Source organism: Brienomyrus brachyistius, chromosome 5 (genome assembly GCF_023856365.1).
Source record: "Brienomyrus brachyistius isolate T26 chromosome 5, BBRACH_0.4, whole genome shotgun sequence".
NCBI lineage: Eukaryota > Metazoa > Chordata > Actinopteri > Osteoglossiformes > Mormyridae > Brienomyrus > Brienomyrus brachyistius.
Window position 1 is genome coordinate 37,725,012 of NC_064537.1, and position 18,257 is coordinate 37,743,268.

The 18,257-nt window shown below is 40.2% G+C and overlaps 1 protein-coding gene across 4 annotated transcripts in view; it reads left to right on the top strand.

The window, feature by feature from the left end:
- Nucleotides 1-18,257, top strand: part of LOC125741689 (integrin alpha-M-like) — a 139,707-nt gene that overhangs the window by 108,514 nt on the left and 12,936 nt on the right. For 3 of the 4 annotated variants that reach the window (XM_049012910.1, XM_049012914.1, XM_049012915.1), the window contains 12 exons: nt 2,667-2,797; nt 3,207-3,349; nt 5,063-5,216; nt 5,699-5,849; nt 6,415-6,485; nt 6,602-6,710; nt 13,481-13,620; nt 14,481-14,627; nt 14,747-14,956; nt 15,293-15,423; nt 16,411-16,553; nt 16,843-17,006. The exons of the other annotated variant lie outside the window; for it this stretch is intronic. In XM_049012910.1, coding sequence (XP_048868867.1) covers nt 2,667-2,797; nt 3,207-3,349; nt 5,063-5,216; nt 5,699-5,849; nt 6,415-6,485; nt 6,602-6,710; nt 13,481-13,620; nt 14,481-14,627; nt 14,747-14,956; nt 15,293-15,423; nt 16,411-16,553; nt 16,843-17,006 — 1,694 coding nt within the window. The remainder of the gene's footprint in view (nt 1-2,666; nt 2,798-3,206; nt 3,350-5,062; nt 5,217-5,698; nt 5,850-6,414; nt 6,486-6,601; nt 6,711-13,480; nt 13,621-14,480; nt 14,628-14,746; nt 14,957-15,292; nt 15,424-16,410; nt 16,554-16,842; nt 17,007-18,257) is intronic. 4 annotated transcript variants of the gene reach the window in all.

The following is an 18,257-nucleotide window of genomic DNA, read 5'->3' on the forward strand; positions in this document are numbered from 1 at the left end:
TTGGGGAGGGGTTGTGTTGTGTCAAACAGTGACTTTTTTGGGCATGTGATGTATATACACTGGGAAGAAACAGTTGTGAGACATCACAATGGACTAGAGACAATATAACAACAGGTGAAGGTGATAAGTATAATCAACATGGGCTGCAGGAGGGGCAGCGATAACTGAATGGGAATACAGGATGGTCAGCAGGGGAGACCTCTACTGGCCAAAGGGGCACAGGACAGAACTGAGGGACACAGGATACAACAACTGTAAGCAAGTTAACACCTAAATAGGTGACAATAGCTTAGTATGTAAAGCATTAGCTAACATTTCAGGTAACATTACTGTAACGTTGCACAGTTTTTAGCACCAATGGCAGAATAGCCGATTTTCTACGTCACTTTTCTCGTCTTTCCATCTCCGGTGTCTAATCTTAAATTAGCTTTTCCTGGGCTGCTATTTGCAGTTTTTTGTTGTTGTCCCCCCCCCCCCCCCCCCAATTTTTTTTGAGATATTCTACTTTATCATAAGAAGACGTGGTTACACTCAGTAACGAAATGGTTAACATTCGGGACTTTTTTAACTTAACCTTTTTCCGGACTGCGGTAAGACGTGTTTAACTGAAACCTCAGATAATTGGGTTACCACAGCACAGGCATACAGTTGTGTATTCGATGCACATTGTATTGAACAATGCAGTTCAAGATATGCACCCCTCCCACCGTGAGGCAGTAATACCTACCTCTCCTGCTGCTTTTTCATTGCAGTTTTATGACGAGACCAGTGAGCCTATATATTTTTATAAACTTGTAAAATATTATGGAAGGTGAGGACATGAAACACTGGGAACATACTATCTCTATGTCTTACAATAGTGTAACGGCCACGCTTTTACTGCTGGCGCTCCAAGCAGTTATGGAGCAGTTGCACAATCAGAGGAGTGGATGAGATCGTCGCTGCCCCGCCTTTCGTCTTTCCCCGTGTCTGCAGCTGAACTTCGGAAATTTGGAGATTTTGACTATAAGAAAGATAAAATAAATAACGGTTGACTGGAAAAAAACATTTTTTAAAAATAAACATTTACTATTATTTTTTACTGTTTGTAAAAGCTATATATTTCCCGTCTTTTGACATCATTATACTGCTTTCGGCACTGCGTGGGTAATGTAACAACGCCAGAAACCGAGGACACGCTCGCTGCTACCTCATCCCATGCCTACTTCACCTCCAAATGCTTCGGTGGAACAGTGGGGCTCTCGTAGATGATGTGCTCGCACCTTTTCACCTTGTGCACACGCATGTCCATTTAGACTCTTATATACTTGGATAAACCATATGTCTTCCCCAGAGTCCGGGGGAATATAATTAACTCAAAGGGAATATGACAGGTTATCAATGTGTAATATCATATTGCCAGTCGCATCCACTTTCACCTATCCAAGGGATTAATTAGAATGCTAGACCCACTAGATTGTAATGCACATTCTCCCCTGCATTTATGTCAAAAGAGCACATAGCTGCGTGTTACTCACTTAGGTGTATTTTCCTATCGAATTAAACCCGGGGGTTATGCTCACTTTAGCTAGATATGCACTTTAGGCAGAGAGACACCAAAATATGGGCCTGTTGCATGTAAATGACCCTTACATGCATTCCGCAACTGACTTAGGCAATTTTAATTGCATTTCATACTACTTTTTTTGAAGGGCTGTATAGAGTCAGACTCAGTAGATGTATAGTGTTAAAAAATCATGAAATAAAATTAAACCTGCAACATTTGTTATACATTTAGAACTAAATGATACAAAATGCACATCCATAGTTCGTGTAATTGTATTAGATTCATATAAGAATTAAATAGCACAATAGTATATAGAAACGTGTAAGTATATGGTAGTATATTTCCATTAAGCAGGATTGAAGGAACATCTACTTTGTCAACATTCCTAGAGGCCAAATCAAATAGGCTAAATGACTTGTCTATTAAAAATTATTTAAATTAAAATGAGTAAAACATAGGTTTAAAGGAAATAGTGTGTCCTTACAATTCTAAGCCACATTGCATATATTTGTGCTTCAGGGAGAGTGGGACAGTCCTCGTCTTGATGTACTTTATCTGACCGACACTGGATGCATCACATGTTTTTGAGTGGATTGTGAAATGCTCTGTTCTGAAACAATACCGGATGTCATTTGTGCCAAATTTTTATCCGCATACATATAGACAGACTTCATACATACACAACAAGCACTAGGTCAGGGGTCCCCAGTGGAACTACCTGACCAGGACACCAGCCTAATTGGTGACCATTTTATGCCTAATGGTGCATTTGTGTGAGTTTTTACTTTTTAGTGACGGGTCTGGAATTATACATCACAGCCTATGCTGCAGCATATAAGCTTGTTTGGACTATGCATTTGATTACATCATTATTTTATCAGCATTAAATATAATTAACAAGGCACCCTATCCCAAATCAGCTCATTATGAGTCTAGTGGCAAACTCATGTTTATGAGCACATGATTCAAAACATCCAAGATCAAAAGACTCATCTGGGATCTTCTTACAGTGATATCTTACAATGATATTGACTGCAGTAGCTTAATCATCAAACACTTAATAATAGTTTCTTCATATCTGTGGTCTTTAACTGCCTCTTTTCTTGCCTCTTTTCTACAGACTGTCCTGTTTCAGATACAGATATCGTGTTCCTAATAGATGGTTCAGGCAGTGTTTCAGCAGGAGATTTTGACCGGATGAAGATGTTTATGAAAAATTTAATTACACAGTTTTTAGGGCGAAATAGTCTGGTAAGTAAGAAAAGACTGTATTATTTCACAACTACACTACATCTCATTTTTTCAGATACTTTATAATTTTATGCATTGAATATATTCTTAAATGTTATTATTTACAGTCTACTTATTCGGTATGATGCTCAAACAATTAATATCTGTTTTCTTTCATAAAAAATTATGAATTATGCCATCCAGTTGAATATCTTGAGTTCCCCGAGTCTACATATGTAACATTAATTTTATTTCATGCTAAAGTAGCATTCTGAAGAACATTTTGTTTGGAAAAAATACTTACATACCAAATGCAATGTTCAAATCAAAAGCTGACTTATTGAAAATTCATTCTGGTTCTGTTTGATTCCAAGCATGTCAACAATGTTTGCTTGCATCATATGCCAACCTAGTTCAATTTATGTTGCAGTTTGCTATAATGCAGTATTCCAGTCAATTTGATATTGAAATGGACTTCAGTGCTTTCAGAACTTCAGACTGGTCCAGGAGGATTGATAGAATAAGGCAGCAAAGAGGTTGGACTCACACTCCAACTGCAATACGAAAAGTAGTGTAAGTGAAATGTCTTCGCATAAAGTTGTGTAATGAATGACCCTGTTAAAATAAATATCCATTTGTTTACATTGCCATTACTACAGACAAGTCGTGTTAGTATTACCTGGAGTCTCTCTTGGGAAGCATAAGGCATGAAGAATGGTGAGTCTTGGATGAGACAGCAGTCCAGAGAACACACACTTTCAGATGCTCATTGTTGCACTGATTCATCGGTGTGAAATTTAGGGTAACCTGTTTGCCTGAAAGGCATGTACATCTTTCTAATGCACTAGTATTTCACTTAGTGTTTCCTTGATATTTTAATGTTCCCGAAGTAATAGGTATGTGAAATAACAAATGGATGGTAGTTTTAACCTTATTTAGTTCCAGATCCTAGTTATTAGTTCCTAATTTCAGCAATCCTATCTTGAAAAAAAGAAAACATCCTTTCATTTTTCATTCATTTTCTGTACCTGCTTGTCCTGTGAAGTGTCATGGAGATCCGAAGACCAAGGCAGTTGTATATTTAAACTGCTTACACTTTGTTGAAATCTAGCTTGAAAGTAGTGCTAGATTAACAATCTCACACTGAGTCAAACCCAGAAAAGGGGAGTATTCCAGAAAGCGGGTTTAGTGCAGAATCCTGAGTTAAAAATATGAACCGGATCACTTTCCATCCCTGAAACTGAGATTAAACTGAGATTGTCAAGCAATCTCCTGGCAAAGAAAGTTCAGACATAAACCAACTCAATTCTTATGATAGCTGTTAAAACTGAACCAATGAGACACAGCAGCAAAACTACATTAAAGTATATTTTATGTACAGCAGTGCATTATAGCATATTTGAATTATACACAGTTCAATAATTTATAAAGCGTTTGAAAGAACTGTACTGTATTTTGAACTAGTCAATAATATTCAGTACATAGCGACACTGTCTGTTTTATTACCTTATATTCATCTAATAAATATACAAATGTCAAGTAGATGGTAATCTGCCTGAAACATAAAGAAAAAGAACAACAGAATACTAATTGGTTATAGTGATCACTATAAGGGGTTTCCAATGTATACGATTGGGTTATTTCAGTTTGTTGGAGATGTTATTGCATCCCTCACAAGCTCCACAACAATCATTATTCCCTCCTGACTGAGGCTGTATCCTTTACGTAATTCAGCATTCGTTTAATGTTTCCGTGGCATTGCGACATGGATTGACAGCAGCCATTTTGTGACTTTTTGTGTACTTGCTTGATGTGATCAAGAGAGTCACTGCTGAAACAGAAGCTTTAGGTTTGGATCTCCACCCTTCACTTTACCAGTAGACAGTAAACGTACATAATGTGGCCTGCAAACTTGACCAGTGGTACGCCTGAACTTTATCTTACAAGAAAAAGGAGAACTTCTCTGAAAGGTCTTCAAAACACTTGCCACACTTTGCGATACATTTAAGGCACATTCAGGGCTGTTTTTATGATATAATCAGATTAAATGTGAGATCAGTGTGTGGATCCAGGACAAGGTAACAAGTGCATCCATGTGTGCATCCATCCAGATATCCATCTATTTAATTAGTCCATAACTGTTTAATCAGTACAGTGTCATGGTCACGCAACCACGAAATGAAGAAAAGTAATTATTTTCAGTTGTGTTCCACATGCTGGTAATGCATCAATATTTCTATCCTATGAACCCACTAAATGTTACTTCATTGTATCGTGCTTTTTCAGAAATGAGCTGTTTGTACCATACAGAGGAGCCAGGCCAGATGCTGTTAAGGTCTTACTGGTCATCACAGATGGAAAGACTGAAGGAGACTACACTCCCTTAAGTGTTGTGGTTAATGAGGCTGAGAGGAAAGGCATCATCCGTTACGCCATTGGGGTACTGTTAATGTTTGCTTGTAGAAGGAAAATAATGTGTCCTCACATTTAAGATAATGCATATGAACCATGAAGTCCTGTCTCCAAGCGTTAATTCATTCACCATTCAATACACTCAAAAAGTCAAAATGATGAATCAATACTGCAATGCTAATTCCTTCACAATTCCAACTAATAAAGATTTTGGTTATTTTTTCAGGTCAACAGCATTGTTGGTTAATAAAATAAAATATACTTTCTGAAAAAAATTGCAATTGTTTTCCTGTAAGATATTGCTCAATTCTGGTAGTACCTTTTGGTATTATCCATTATCATGGCAGGTAAAGAATTATTAAATATAATTACGATGACATATAATTACACAAACAATCATGCACTAGGTTATAATATTACTAGCTTTATTTATATTGATACCGGTATATATTTAATGAGGTTATTGCAACTTAATAATAAAGCTATTATTTTCGGTCTTGATCCCCACAGGTCGGAAATGCTTTCCAGGACGCCAGAGGACGACAGGAACTGACCACTATCGCCTCCCTTCCCACTGTAGATCATTTGTTTCGGGTGAATGACTTCCAAGCTTTGGATAACCTTAGGGGCACACTAGAGAAAAGTATCTTTTCTGTTGAAGGTATTGTAGTTTTCTAATTTTCTTGTTTATACTGTCATACCATTTGCTTTTAATTTGCCATTATCTTCTCATCCATCCCTATTACCCATCCATCCATCCATCCATTTTCCAAACCGCTTATCCTACTGGATCACGGGGGGTCCGGAGCCTATCCCGAAAGCAATGGGCACGAGGCAGGGAACAACCCAGGATGGGGGGCCAGCCCATCGCAGGGCACACTCACACAGCACTCACTCACACATGCACACCTACGGGCAATTTAGTAGCTCCAATTAGCCTCAGCATGTTTTTGGACTGTGGGGGGGAAATCGGAGTACCCGGAGGAAACCCCACAATGACATGGGGAGAACATGGAAACTATCCCTATTACAATAAATGTATTTATGTATTTAATAATTCATCTTACTGTCTGTATTTCCTGATTTCAAGCAATATGGAAAGGTGATATTATTATTGATATTCTTATGAACGTTGTTACCATTAGCAGTAATAGTAGCAGCAGTAACAGTAACAGGAGTATTAAATGTGTACAAATTGAACTGATCTATCACCTTTTTTTCTTTAGGGACATCATCTGGAGAATCTTTTAAGATGGAATTAGGTCAAGAGGGTTTTAGTTCAGCTTTCATGCCCACGGTACACATCCTTTCTCTAAAGACCTGTTACCTGCTTCTGTTTTTCCTGGTACATTCTTTGATCCAGTTGAGAATGTAATTGCTACTGCTGTTGTTGCTGTTTTGTTGTTTGTTCAGGGAAAAGTCCTGTTAGGTGCCGTTGGGGCATTCAACTGGAAGGGAAGTTACGTGATGGGAGAGGATGTTTTCGACAGCAGTGTCAGTGTGGAAAATGACAGTTACACAGGTACAACAATAATAATATTTGTGCATTTAGGTATGTTGCAAAAACATTCAAAGTCATTTTACATCAAAGACACTAAAACCATCAGGAGGGGCTTAGAAAGCCTGCAGAGACCTTTCCAATGATACCAAGATCATCTCTGTGTGATAAATATCAAGGAAATGACAGCAATCTTAGTATCGCCTATTTGAGCAAATTAGCGTCCATTGTTTTAATGTAAAATCAATAGGAAGTGAATGCTTAACTTGTGACCGGAAATGATAAGAAGTGGAAATAAATGATCATAACTTCCTTAATAGTGGTCCTATGACAAAAAGGTAGGTATCATTGGAAAGCTTATTCAATGGCTAAGAAGTAAATTAGTGCTCTGAAATAAATATTTTAATTAACAAGTTACTTAAAATAAGATTTAATTAATGGTTAATTATGAATGCAAGACCGGAAAATTGGCCAAGTCGCACATTTTCTTGTAGCATCTTCATATGATTCTCTGAAAATGGGAGATTTCTATCAATATCTCTATTACCACAAAACATGGGGCATGCAGGATAACCAAATTAACACAGAATATTGCATAATAGTTACTCACCCAAGGGTCCAGTCCTGCTAATTTCCATCCATCCATAGAAGAAATAAAGTCCTTTGAATTCAAGTCGTAATCAATCAGTCTTTGAATAGTCAATGTTCCTAACAGTCCTTTTATTTACATGTAAAAGGTAAGTGTTCCTAAATGAGTTTCAACAAATATTTTTAAAAGCTGAGTTGCCATACATTATAAGTTTATGATTAAATCCTTTGTTTGATTCCTAACAAATCACCAAACTACCACAGATGAGGTCTGCCCCAAGTTCAAACTTAGACATTGGTGTGTCCTCTGCATCTTCATCATATGTTTCACCTTTATCTGCCCTCCAGTATACCACAGTGTACCTAGCAGAACAAACGCCATTCCTTTTCTTCAGTTTCTCAATTTTTCCGGAATACACCAGAAGATCACTAGTATCCTGATCATACCAGGTGTGGACAATTTCCTTGCCCACAACTAATCCAGACAAGATTCCCTCAAGGTCAGCCTTAGTTATCTCTGAAAGTTCAGGAAATTCAGTGTCAATGTCTCCAATGTCAAGTGATTTTAGCTTCTTTTCAATTGCTTTCTTTTCCTTCTCATTTTTCTTTTGCACTTTGATAGCAAGCCTTTTGGATATCTCCTTCCTGACTTCTTGTTGCTTCCTGCGGCTTGCTATCCTCTGCTTCCTAGCCCTCGACACCGCCCAGTTGATAATTCGGTCCCTCTTGTCCTTGTACAGGCTATTCAGGTACTCAACAACATCATTTTTCTTGGCCCTCATCTTTGCCCTCAAGTAATCAATGGAAGCATTTTTTCGCCCTAAACATCCCCATGATCTCTTCTGCATCAATGTTGTCAAGTCTAGCTGAAGCAGTTTCTTCCTGAAGTATGGTGGTGACATCCATCCCAAAATATCTCTTGTACTGTCTCTCCAGCACAAACACCACAGCATCAAGGCATGCTTTCATCATTTGGTTGAACAGGTCTGCTGATCCTCATTCACTTTCTCTCAGGACTGCCCATGTTTTGTCTTCCTCACTCAGCTGCCTTCCAAAGAAGTCTGTGTCTTGATTGCAAACAGAGGATGGGTCCTGGGATATATCCTTCAGTGTCGAAACCAAATGCTTTACCACTTGGATTCCCTCAAGATGTTGTAGTTCACCTCCAGCAGCTTTATAGAACACTTGCATCCAAGGCCCTGTTAACAGCTCGCCCAAAATCCCCAGAACTTCCATTTTCATGATGGCTTCAGGATTTTCAAAGTCCACTTTGATGTTAGATTGTAGTCCCCCACAAGAGACTGGGCCAGTTGTGAAGAAGTCCAAGAGTTCTTGGTGATATTCAATCAGTTTCCCGCAAATGTGGAAGAGCACATGCAGCCGGTTACCGCAATAGCGAGGGATAAGAACTCTTGGTAATTTATGGTCATCTAGGAATGTTTTAAACCCTTTAGGGTCACCCTTTCCATCTTTATATCTAAACTTGTTTATAGCCAACACCAAATTGCCAGCATGACAGTCTTTACCAAACAGAGAACCCTCAGACGACTGGAGCTTTTTTAGCGTTGATCTGCAGGGTGATACAATCATGTCAAGAGGATGAAGGTGGCAATTTAGTTCATTTAGAACCTTTCCCCATGTTTCATTGACTTTAGAAATTGCAGCATGATTAACAGCAACTCTGCCCGTCAGTGTGTTCGAAATGTTGACAATTATAATCGAACGGCAGTGCTGATAATCGTCTTGGTGAAAATCCGCATAAGTGTTGGCAAGATGATCAGCTGATTCAGTTATATGGCGATGATAATCCTCAGCGGTCCCCCCAGGCAATTCATCAATGGCTACAACTTCGCAATCAGTCTTGCTTGTCACATGAATGCTGTTGATGTGGGTGCCTTCTTGGGTTGTGACATCAAACCCTAAAATCAGATTCTCTGTCTTCATTGTCATTTCTGCTACTTTTAAGTTAGCTACTACATCCAGTTCCCTTGCCATGTGCTCTATTGCAAATCTCTGCAGTACAGCACTAAGTTGTTCACCAGTCCTTTCAGCCTGACTCTGAATGAGGGAAGGAATGTTCTTAGTAGGGACCTGGTTTACCAGAGCATTGTACACCATCATCCTAGTATTTGGACTGTACGTTTTACCATCCTTTTTCATTTCAACAGTTGATTTCTCCTTTCTCAACTCATTGTACAGTAAGAGTCTTCAATTTCTGTTTTTTTTCAATTTCTCACTGCATGATCCTATCATTCTTCTCAGCCAGCTTTGCTTTGAGAACATTGAATTCCTCCTGGGATACTGCAGACTTCACAAGACTAACACGTTTCAATTTGTTTGATCTTTTGAACCGTTCGTTTTTTTTGTTTTTTCACTTCATCTTTATTCATATCTCCTACCAGTTGTGTTCTGTTGGATTCCTTTTGTTGTTTTCTTAGGTTAGATATGATGGCATTTTTTATAGCCAAAGATTTTATTTTGCGAATTAATTCCTGGCCTCATTTTCTTGATACGGCCTTGTAAGTTTTTAATTGTCTCATTCAGCTTCAGCTTGTCTTCTCTCCTCTGACTTGTTTTCAGTTTCTGCTTCCTTGGTGTGAGAGGTTCACGAGATGGGCGGGCTGTTGGAGTTGCAGGAGTTGCCATGGCTGGTGTTGCACACTGCCAGGACGGATCAGGTGTAGCTGAGGATGGAGAAGCTGACATCATATAATCACTGGTGCTTGGAGTGGGCTCATCTTCAGTGCAAGTCAGCTTTCGTTTCTTACGCAACAGCATCTTGTAGAACCTGAAAAAAGAGAAAATAAATATTAAATAACAGGAAAAAGTTTATGAAATATATCAAATACTATATCAGAATCCCACACAATGATAAAGTTTTAAATTAAACCTTAGAAGAAATTGAAGGAACACTCATTTAAAGAACTGTCAACAGAGCACATGCACTTTGTTTTGTGAACAACACATCTTCGAATCAGATCGGGTCACATGACCTTGTTCCCAGTCGAACACAGAAAATTCACTGGAACCATCCGACCAGAATATCTTAAATCATCGGTCTCCTAAGGACCTAATAACATTCAAATACAAAATAAATGGCATCTCTAAATACTATTTAAGCGATATCGATAAGTATGAACATGATACATTGGTTTTATTTAAGGGTTTTACTGACCCGATGCAAACACTCGGGTTTCTACCGATTCTACGTCTACCATGATGCTCACTAACCGATTCCGGGCATCAAATAAGATGTCTTCGACAGGTCAGACTGCAATGAAATTTCGTTAGTTCACGTTTGAAATAGTGTATTTAAATTCTACCTACCTTTGATTAGGTTCTGTTTGTCCAATCAGGGTTTTTAGAGGTGCCTTCTGTAAGAAATATACCAAGGAATGAAATCATTTGAAAACGAGGCGAAAGAATGGGAATTCCTCTATGTCATATGTAGAAATCACGGGAAAATACCACACAACAACTAATGAAAAATGAGCATTTCGGGGATAACCCCTGCCACACTACGCCAAAGTTGGCACAGGTAATCATGGCCGCTATGGTGGTGACCTCGATCTGGGGATAGCAGCATACCTAGTGCATTGGTTATCCATCATGTCTAACATAGAGACAAAAGTGCAGGCTGAATGTATTTTATCAACAAAAATCACAACAAATGTTACCTGAAACACGGGGGCAGCGTGTGGCTCTGTGGGCTAAGCCTGTCTGCCTGTAATCAGAAGATCACAGGTTCAAATCCAGCCTCAGCCTATGGGTCCTTGAGCAAGGCCCTTAACCCCCAGCTCTCTGGGCGCCGCTACGGGTGGCAGCCCTTCACAGACAACTTCCTCTATGAAAAAAGAGCAAGTTGTGGGAGGCGTAAAGACAATTTCCCTACAGGGATCAATAAAGTATTTATTATTATTATTATTATTATTATTAAACCTAAAATGAGTGTGAGATTCATTATGTAGACACTGTACTGCTTTCAGACAAATATGTTGCAGATTAAACCCAAAAAAATGCCTTTATATTATGGATATAAGTCATTGGCCTCATAGGCAAGAGCCTGATGGGCAGATCTCCAACCATGGGGCCTGGCCATGCATAGCCCGAAGGAACAGAGTCCACCACCTGCAGCGGGAGCCATGGAGGCTTGGTGTGATGTAGATTGGGTGGCAGTAAACGGCAGGGGATTCGACAGACTGATCATTAGCTACCAAATCTGGCTCTTAGCATGTGCAATGTAACCTCTCTGGTGGGAAGAGCCAGAATTGGTGCGGGGGGTAATGACTACTATATACACTCACCGGCCACTTTATTAGGCACACCTGTCTAACTGCACATTGACGGAAATTACTAATCAGCCAATCACATGGTGGCAACTCAATGAATTTAGGCATGTTGACATGGTCAAGACGAACCGCTGCAGTTAAAATCGAGCTTCAGAATGGGGAAAAAAAGGTGATTTAAGTGACTTTGAACGTGGCATGGTTGTTGGTTCCAGACGGGCTGGTCTGAGTATTGCAGAAACTGCTGATCTTCTGGGATTGTCATGCACAACTATCTCTAGGGTTTACAGAGAATGGTCTGAAAAAGGGAAAACATCCAGTGAGCAGCAGTTCTGTGGGCAAAAATGCCTTGTTGATGCCAGAGGTCAGAGGAGAATGGCCAGAGTGGTTCGAGCTGATAGAAAGGCAACAGTAACTCAAATAACCACTCGTTACAACCAAGGTATGCAGAAGAGCATCTCCGAACGCACAACACATCGAACCTTGAGGCAGATGGGCTACAGCAGCAGAAGACCACACCGGGTGCCACTCCTGTCAGCAAAGAACAGGAAACTGAGGCTACAATTCACACAGGCTCACCGAAATTGGACAATAGAAGATTGGAAAAATGTTGCCTGGTCTGATGAGTCTCGATTTCTGCGGCGACATTCGGATGGTAGGGTCAGAATTTGGCGTCAACAACATAAAAGCATGTATCCATCCTGCCTTGTATCAACGGTTCAGGCTGCTGGTGGTGGTGTAATGGTGTGGGGGACATTTTCTTGGCACACTTTGGGCCCCTTAGTACTAATTGATCATCGTTGCAATGCCACAGCCTACCTGAGTATTGTTGCTGACCATGTCCATCCCTTTATGACCACAGTGTACCCATCTTCTGATGGCTACTTCCAGCAAGATAATGCACCATGTCATAAAGCTCGAATCATCTCAGACTTGTTTCTTGAACATGACAATGAGTTCACTGTACTCAAATGGCCTCCACAGTCACCAGATCTCAATCCAATAGAGCACCTTTGGGATGTGGTTGAACGGGAGATTCGCATCATGGATGTGCAGCCGACAAATCTGCAGCAACTGCTTGATGCTATCATGTCAATATGGACCAATATCTCTGAGGAATGTTTCCAGTACCTTGTTGAATCTATGCCATGAAGGATTAAGGCAGTTCTGAAGGCAAAAAGGGGTCCAACCCAATACTAGCAAGGTATACCTAATACAGTGGCCGGTGAGTGTAGATATAGTTGGACTCACCTTAACGCACAACTCACGCTCTGCAACCAAACTCCTAGAGAGAGCCTGGACTCTATTCTACTCTGGAGTTGCCCTTGGTGAGTGGCCCAGTGAACCAGAGGTTCGCCTCCGTTTGACTTTGAGTTGGGGGATGGACTCTGACTGTGCATATATATGCTGAACACCAGCTTAGAGTATCTGGCCTTCTTGGAGACCTTGGACTCCATTGTTCTATTGGGGGACTTTAATGCTTAAGTGGGTAATGACAGGAAACCTGGAAGGGTGTAATTGGGAGGAATGGCCAGCCTGATCTGTGCCGTGATCAGTTATTGGACTTCTCTGCTAACCACAGTTTGTCCATAACAAAATCCATGTTCAAATATATGGGTGTTCATAAGTACACCTTGCACCAAAGCGCCCTAGACTGCAATTCGATGATCAATTTTGTAATCATAATCAGACTTATGTCCGCATGTTTTGGACACTCAGGTGAAGAGAAGAACTGAGCAATCAACTGGTCACCACCAACTATAGTCAATCAGCCAAATGCTCATTTTTGGGGGTACTTTTTCAGTTCAACCACATTTGGATATCTAGCTTGGGTTTTCCAAATGGTCCCTTCCCTCATCGTAACTCATTTGTTTTTACAAAGTGTTAAAATATTGTATGTTCAACTTGTATGTTTCTCAGGTTATTCCATGGCTGTTCCATTGTTCCATGGCAAAAAGGAGCAAAACATTGTCATTCTAGGAGCCCCACGATATCAGCACAAAGGAGGAGTTATGATTATGTCAAATAAAAGAGTACACAAGATCCTTGAAGGAACACAGGTTTGTCTTAAATCGTTAGTAACAGCAAATAAATCCCCTGTTACTGTACTCATGTATTAATTTCATTCCTAGTTCTGACCTTATGAAATGCCTGAGTGATGTTACTGAGGAAGCTGTTAGGAATATATAATGTATAATGTTAATCAAACACTCTCTTCACTCTGCGTGTGTTATTTGAGTGTCTGCATCTGGATAAGCTTAATACAGGCGAATAGCTATGGCTTCCCAGGTGCAGTGGAATATCTTCCATGACAGAGTGCTTCATGTAGACTGGAAAAACGAGAAAAGTCTTAGGTGGTTTTATACCATGAAAACAATCTAGAAGCAACAATGTAACATGCGTAATCAGTTAATACTGATGGATATACATAAATCACATATAATATTGTAGAAATATAAGAATGATGCAGTATAATAATGGTACTGAATATTGTGATGATTTTTGCTAAACATTAACAGGTCTCACAAAGAAATGTCCTTACTAGCATCAGTAAGAACAAGAATAATTTTGCACCCCAGTTTAGACACTTTCAGTTGAAAATTATTTCATGATTATGTTGAAACCTATTCCTGAGGTTACGTATTGTTTACGAACACATTGCACATTGTATATAAACCTTTCCATTTGGCCCTGTTTCATACTGTCCTGTGTTTTGTGCTTTATGTATTATGAAAAGCCTCCCCCTATTATGACTGTTGTGTGTTGCACTGTTTTGTACCACTGTATACCTATACATGGATGGTACGACAATATAGCCCATTTGATTGGACTTCATAGAAATTAAAAAAACATTTGCATCTGAACAGCCTATAATGCAAGATATAATAATATTTTTTTTTTTTATGTTTTCATCTCTCAGATTGGTTCATATTTTGGCGCTGAGGTCTGTGTGGTGGATTTGAATTCGGACTCCAGTTCTGACCTATTACTCATATCGGCTCCAATGTACATAAATACTGACAGAGACAGTGAGGGACAAGTGACTGTCTGTTCCCTGCAGGATGCGGTAAAGACACATTCTGTTGTGCAGCATTTACCCTACATTTATTATGGAAAGTGTTTGTGTTGTTGTGTTAATGGAAGCAGCCCACTGCCATCTAAAATATCTTCTCCTGTATAATTAAGCTGCGCGTAGGTGCATCTTGCACAGAACCGCCACTGATGGGAGAAGCAGGGATGAAGGGAAGGTTTGGAGCTGCCCTCGCTGCCCTCGCTGACCTGAATGGGGATGGATTAGCTGAGGTGGCTGTAGGAGCCCCTTTGGAAAACGATGGCAAGGGTGGCCTGTACATCTTCTCTGGTGTAGAAACAGGAATAAATCCCACGTACTCTCAGGTGAGAGAAGCTGCAGGGGAAACCGCAGGTACAGAAAATGAGCAGGAAGAAGAAATATTCTTACTTGTAACTAGCACATAATTTGTTAGCGTTGTCATCATTAAGGACTGTGAGAAAATGATTTCTTTGCCACTCACTTGTTGGGAATGTGAATTTCACAAGCCCATTATATCATAGTTATCCTGTTACTTTAACATGAAGAGTCAGGCCATATGAAGACAGACGTGCATATTTTCTCAGCAAAGTGAAATTCCGACCGTGTTGTGTGTCTTTCCCCTGTGAATGCTTACTCTTCCATACTTGGTCACTGATGACTCTCTCTATATCCGCCTGCAGAGAATCCCGGGCAGCACAATAGTCCCAGGCCTCAAATACTTTGGCCAGTCTATTAGTGGTACTATGGACCAGAGTGGAGACATGCTGCCTGATCTGGCTGTGGGATCCAGTGGGAAGGTCCTACTGTTACGGTATTGCTGGGACTACGGGATGCAAATTAAATTTTTGTTGGCACTTCTCATTCCATATGACTTTAGCAGAGAAATATATGAATATAATGCATAAAAATGAACAGTATGTGTGGTAAATAGAACTGTACTCACATTGTAATTAAGAATTTCTTTTTGGATGACTATAAGAATAGAGCTTTGGTTCCCAAACCTCTCATAAGGGGCACCCCATCCATTCCATTTATTTCTTAAATTTCCCCACTGTCTCACTTAATTAAACTAATTATATAATTCTACGAGGTACTGATTAGTTGAACAAAGTATGGCAGAGATCAAGCCAACAAGTAGATGGCTATATTAAATGGTTACTGCACTCTGCAGAATTAATAACGGTCACCTAAACCAAAGGCAAAGTTATGTATTATAATGGAAACAGGTAATATATGTATAAAAGGCAAAAATGGTGTATCCAGTTACCAAACATGAAAGATCCACCAAATGGAGGAGAGGGAGGGAGATTGAGTCCTGACTGTAGATGACTGCAGCTGTGGTGCTATTCTTCAAGGATCTCACTACTGAAACACGCATAAAATTCTTTCTGCAGTTAATGCATCCTAGTAGCTAATGCCTGCTCAAGTTCACTGTTAGCCAACTAGCTAAAGGTCTTAGTAGTGGGTGCTAATGCTAATAAAAGCAGTGGATGCTCTTATGTTTCACATTGAGTAGCACCAAAATCACTACCGAATAACTTGCACTGCCAACGCCATGTTCCACCCTGATTGGACGGAGAATATTCCATGCATGGCTGAGAGACAGACAAACCAAAAATTCCTACACCATGATGAAAACTTCACAGTGTGGCAATTAATGGGGCACCTTGACATGATAAAATAAAATACCAAAAAGTTAAATTTATCCTTTATATATTCATTTAACCACCTACATATGTAAATTTATGCAACTAACGAGTACAAGAGTGTTCATGTGTCCTCATCTTTGTTACTTTAGGACCAGACCTGTGGTGTTGGTGACAGTGAGAATGACCTACAGTCCTCGCACAATCCCAGCTGACAACCCTGACTGCAGCAAACACCTATCTTACACTGCAAGAGTGTGTTTCTCCATGATGAACCGTACTCGGGGCCAATCAGGTGAACACTTGTTTTGTTTTCGATATTCAGAAATACAAATTTATTAGTTTAGCACTGTGAACCTGTCTTAGTGCAATTCTACCCCAAATGCTAAGGATTAATTGCCTGTAGTGTATGAGTGTGAGTGTCTGCATCAGTGTAATGCACAGCCATCCCATTCAGGGTGAACCCCAGCATTGCACCCTGTGCAGCTGGGACATCCTCCTGCCCCGCCACCCCCCATCCATCGCTCTGTAGTTTGAAGATGGGTGGATGTACATTATAACTCTTCATTTTCCGTTGTGTACAGGAAATTTGGAAGCACAGCTTAATTATACTTTGACTCTTGACGCCTTTCGAAGTGCTTCGCGGTCTCGTGCCTTTTTTGCTCCTTCCCAACCATCCCTGAGCAGAATGCTGACCATAATAGGAACTTCCCAAGATAAATGTGAAAACCATCAATTCTCAATACAAGTAAGTACATTGTACAGCTGTTTTTGTGTAATGTATAGCTTTGTGACAGGAGGGGGGAGGTGTCACGATCGGTGGCGGACAAACGGCGATCGTGCGAGCAGGCGTGGAATGAGCAGGTAAACAGGCAGAGATCGGGGCAAAGTACGGGGTTTAATCTGGGAACAGGGACTGGAAGTAGGGAACAGGACACTGACGCACGGCAACATCTATGACGGACCAGGGGAACAGGTCAGACCAGGACTTAAATACACAGAGACTAATCAAAATAAGTGGACAAAGCTGGAGACGATCAGGGAAGAACACGTGGGTAATCAGGGGGCGTGGCACACACGAGGAGCGGACGAGCCGGGCATGACAGGGGGTAATAAGTGTTATATTAAAGAGCATATAAGGAAATCAGCTGTTTTTCATTAAAAAAACTAGGTTTATGCCCTTTCTGTTCTGCAGTTTATATGACAGCCCCTTTCCAGTGCTCCTTCAGTGTGCCCTCTACTGGCGTTCATGCTCTACCACTGGGTGGGTTACTATGTTCCAACGACAGATGCATTTTATTGTTTTACAATCGATAATTTTGTTAGTGGTGTAGCTATGTGGAATTTTTGACAGCAATTCTGTGGGAAACAACAGATCGATTTGCGGGCCGGATTTAATGATGAATTGTAAACATGTTGAGGGTGTGTACTTTGAGGCCTCTAATAAGTGATGAATGAGCCAGTGAAATTCCCATTTGTCCCCTATGGAAAATCTTTAATGCATAATAATAATAATAATACATAATAATAATAATAACACATAATAATAATAATAATAATACATAATAATAATAATAACACATAATAATAATAATACATAATAATAATAATAATAATAATAATAATAATAATTATTATTATTATTATTATTATTATTATTATTATTATTATTAGGGGGCGGCATGGTGGTGCAGTGGTTAGCACTGTTGCCTCACACCGCTGGGACCCGGGTTCGAGTCTCCGCCTGGGTCACACGTGTGTGGAGTTTGCATGTTCTCCCCATGTCGTCGTGGGGTTTCCTCCGGGTACTCCGGTTTCCCCCCACAGTCCAAAAACATGCTGAGGTTATTTGGAGTTACGAAATTGCCCGTAGGTATGCATGCGTGAGTGACTGGTGTGTGAATGTGCCCTGCGATGGGCTGGCCCCCCATCCAGGGTTGTTCCCTGCCTCGTGCCCATTGATTCCGGGATAGGCTCCGGACCCTCCGCGACCCAGTAG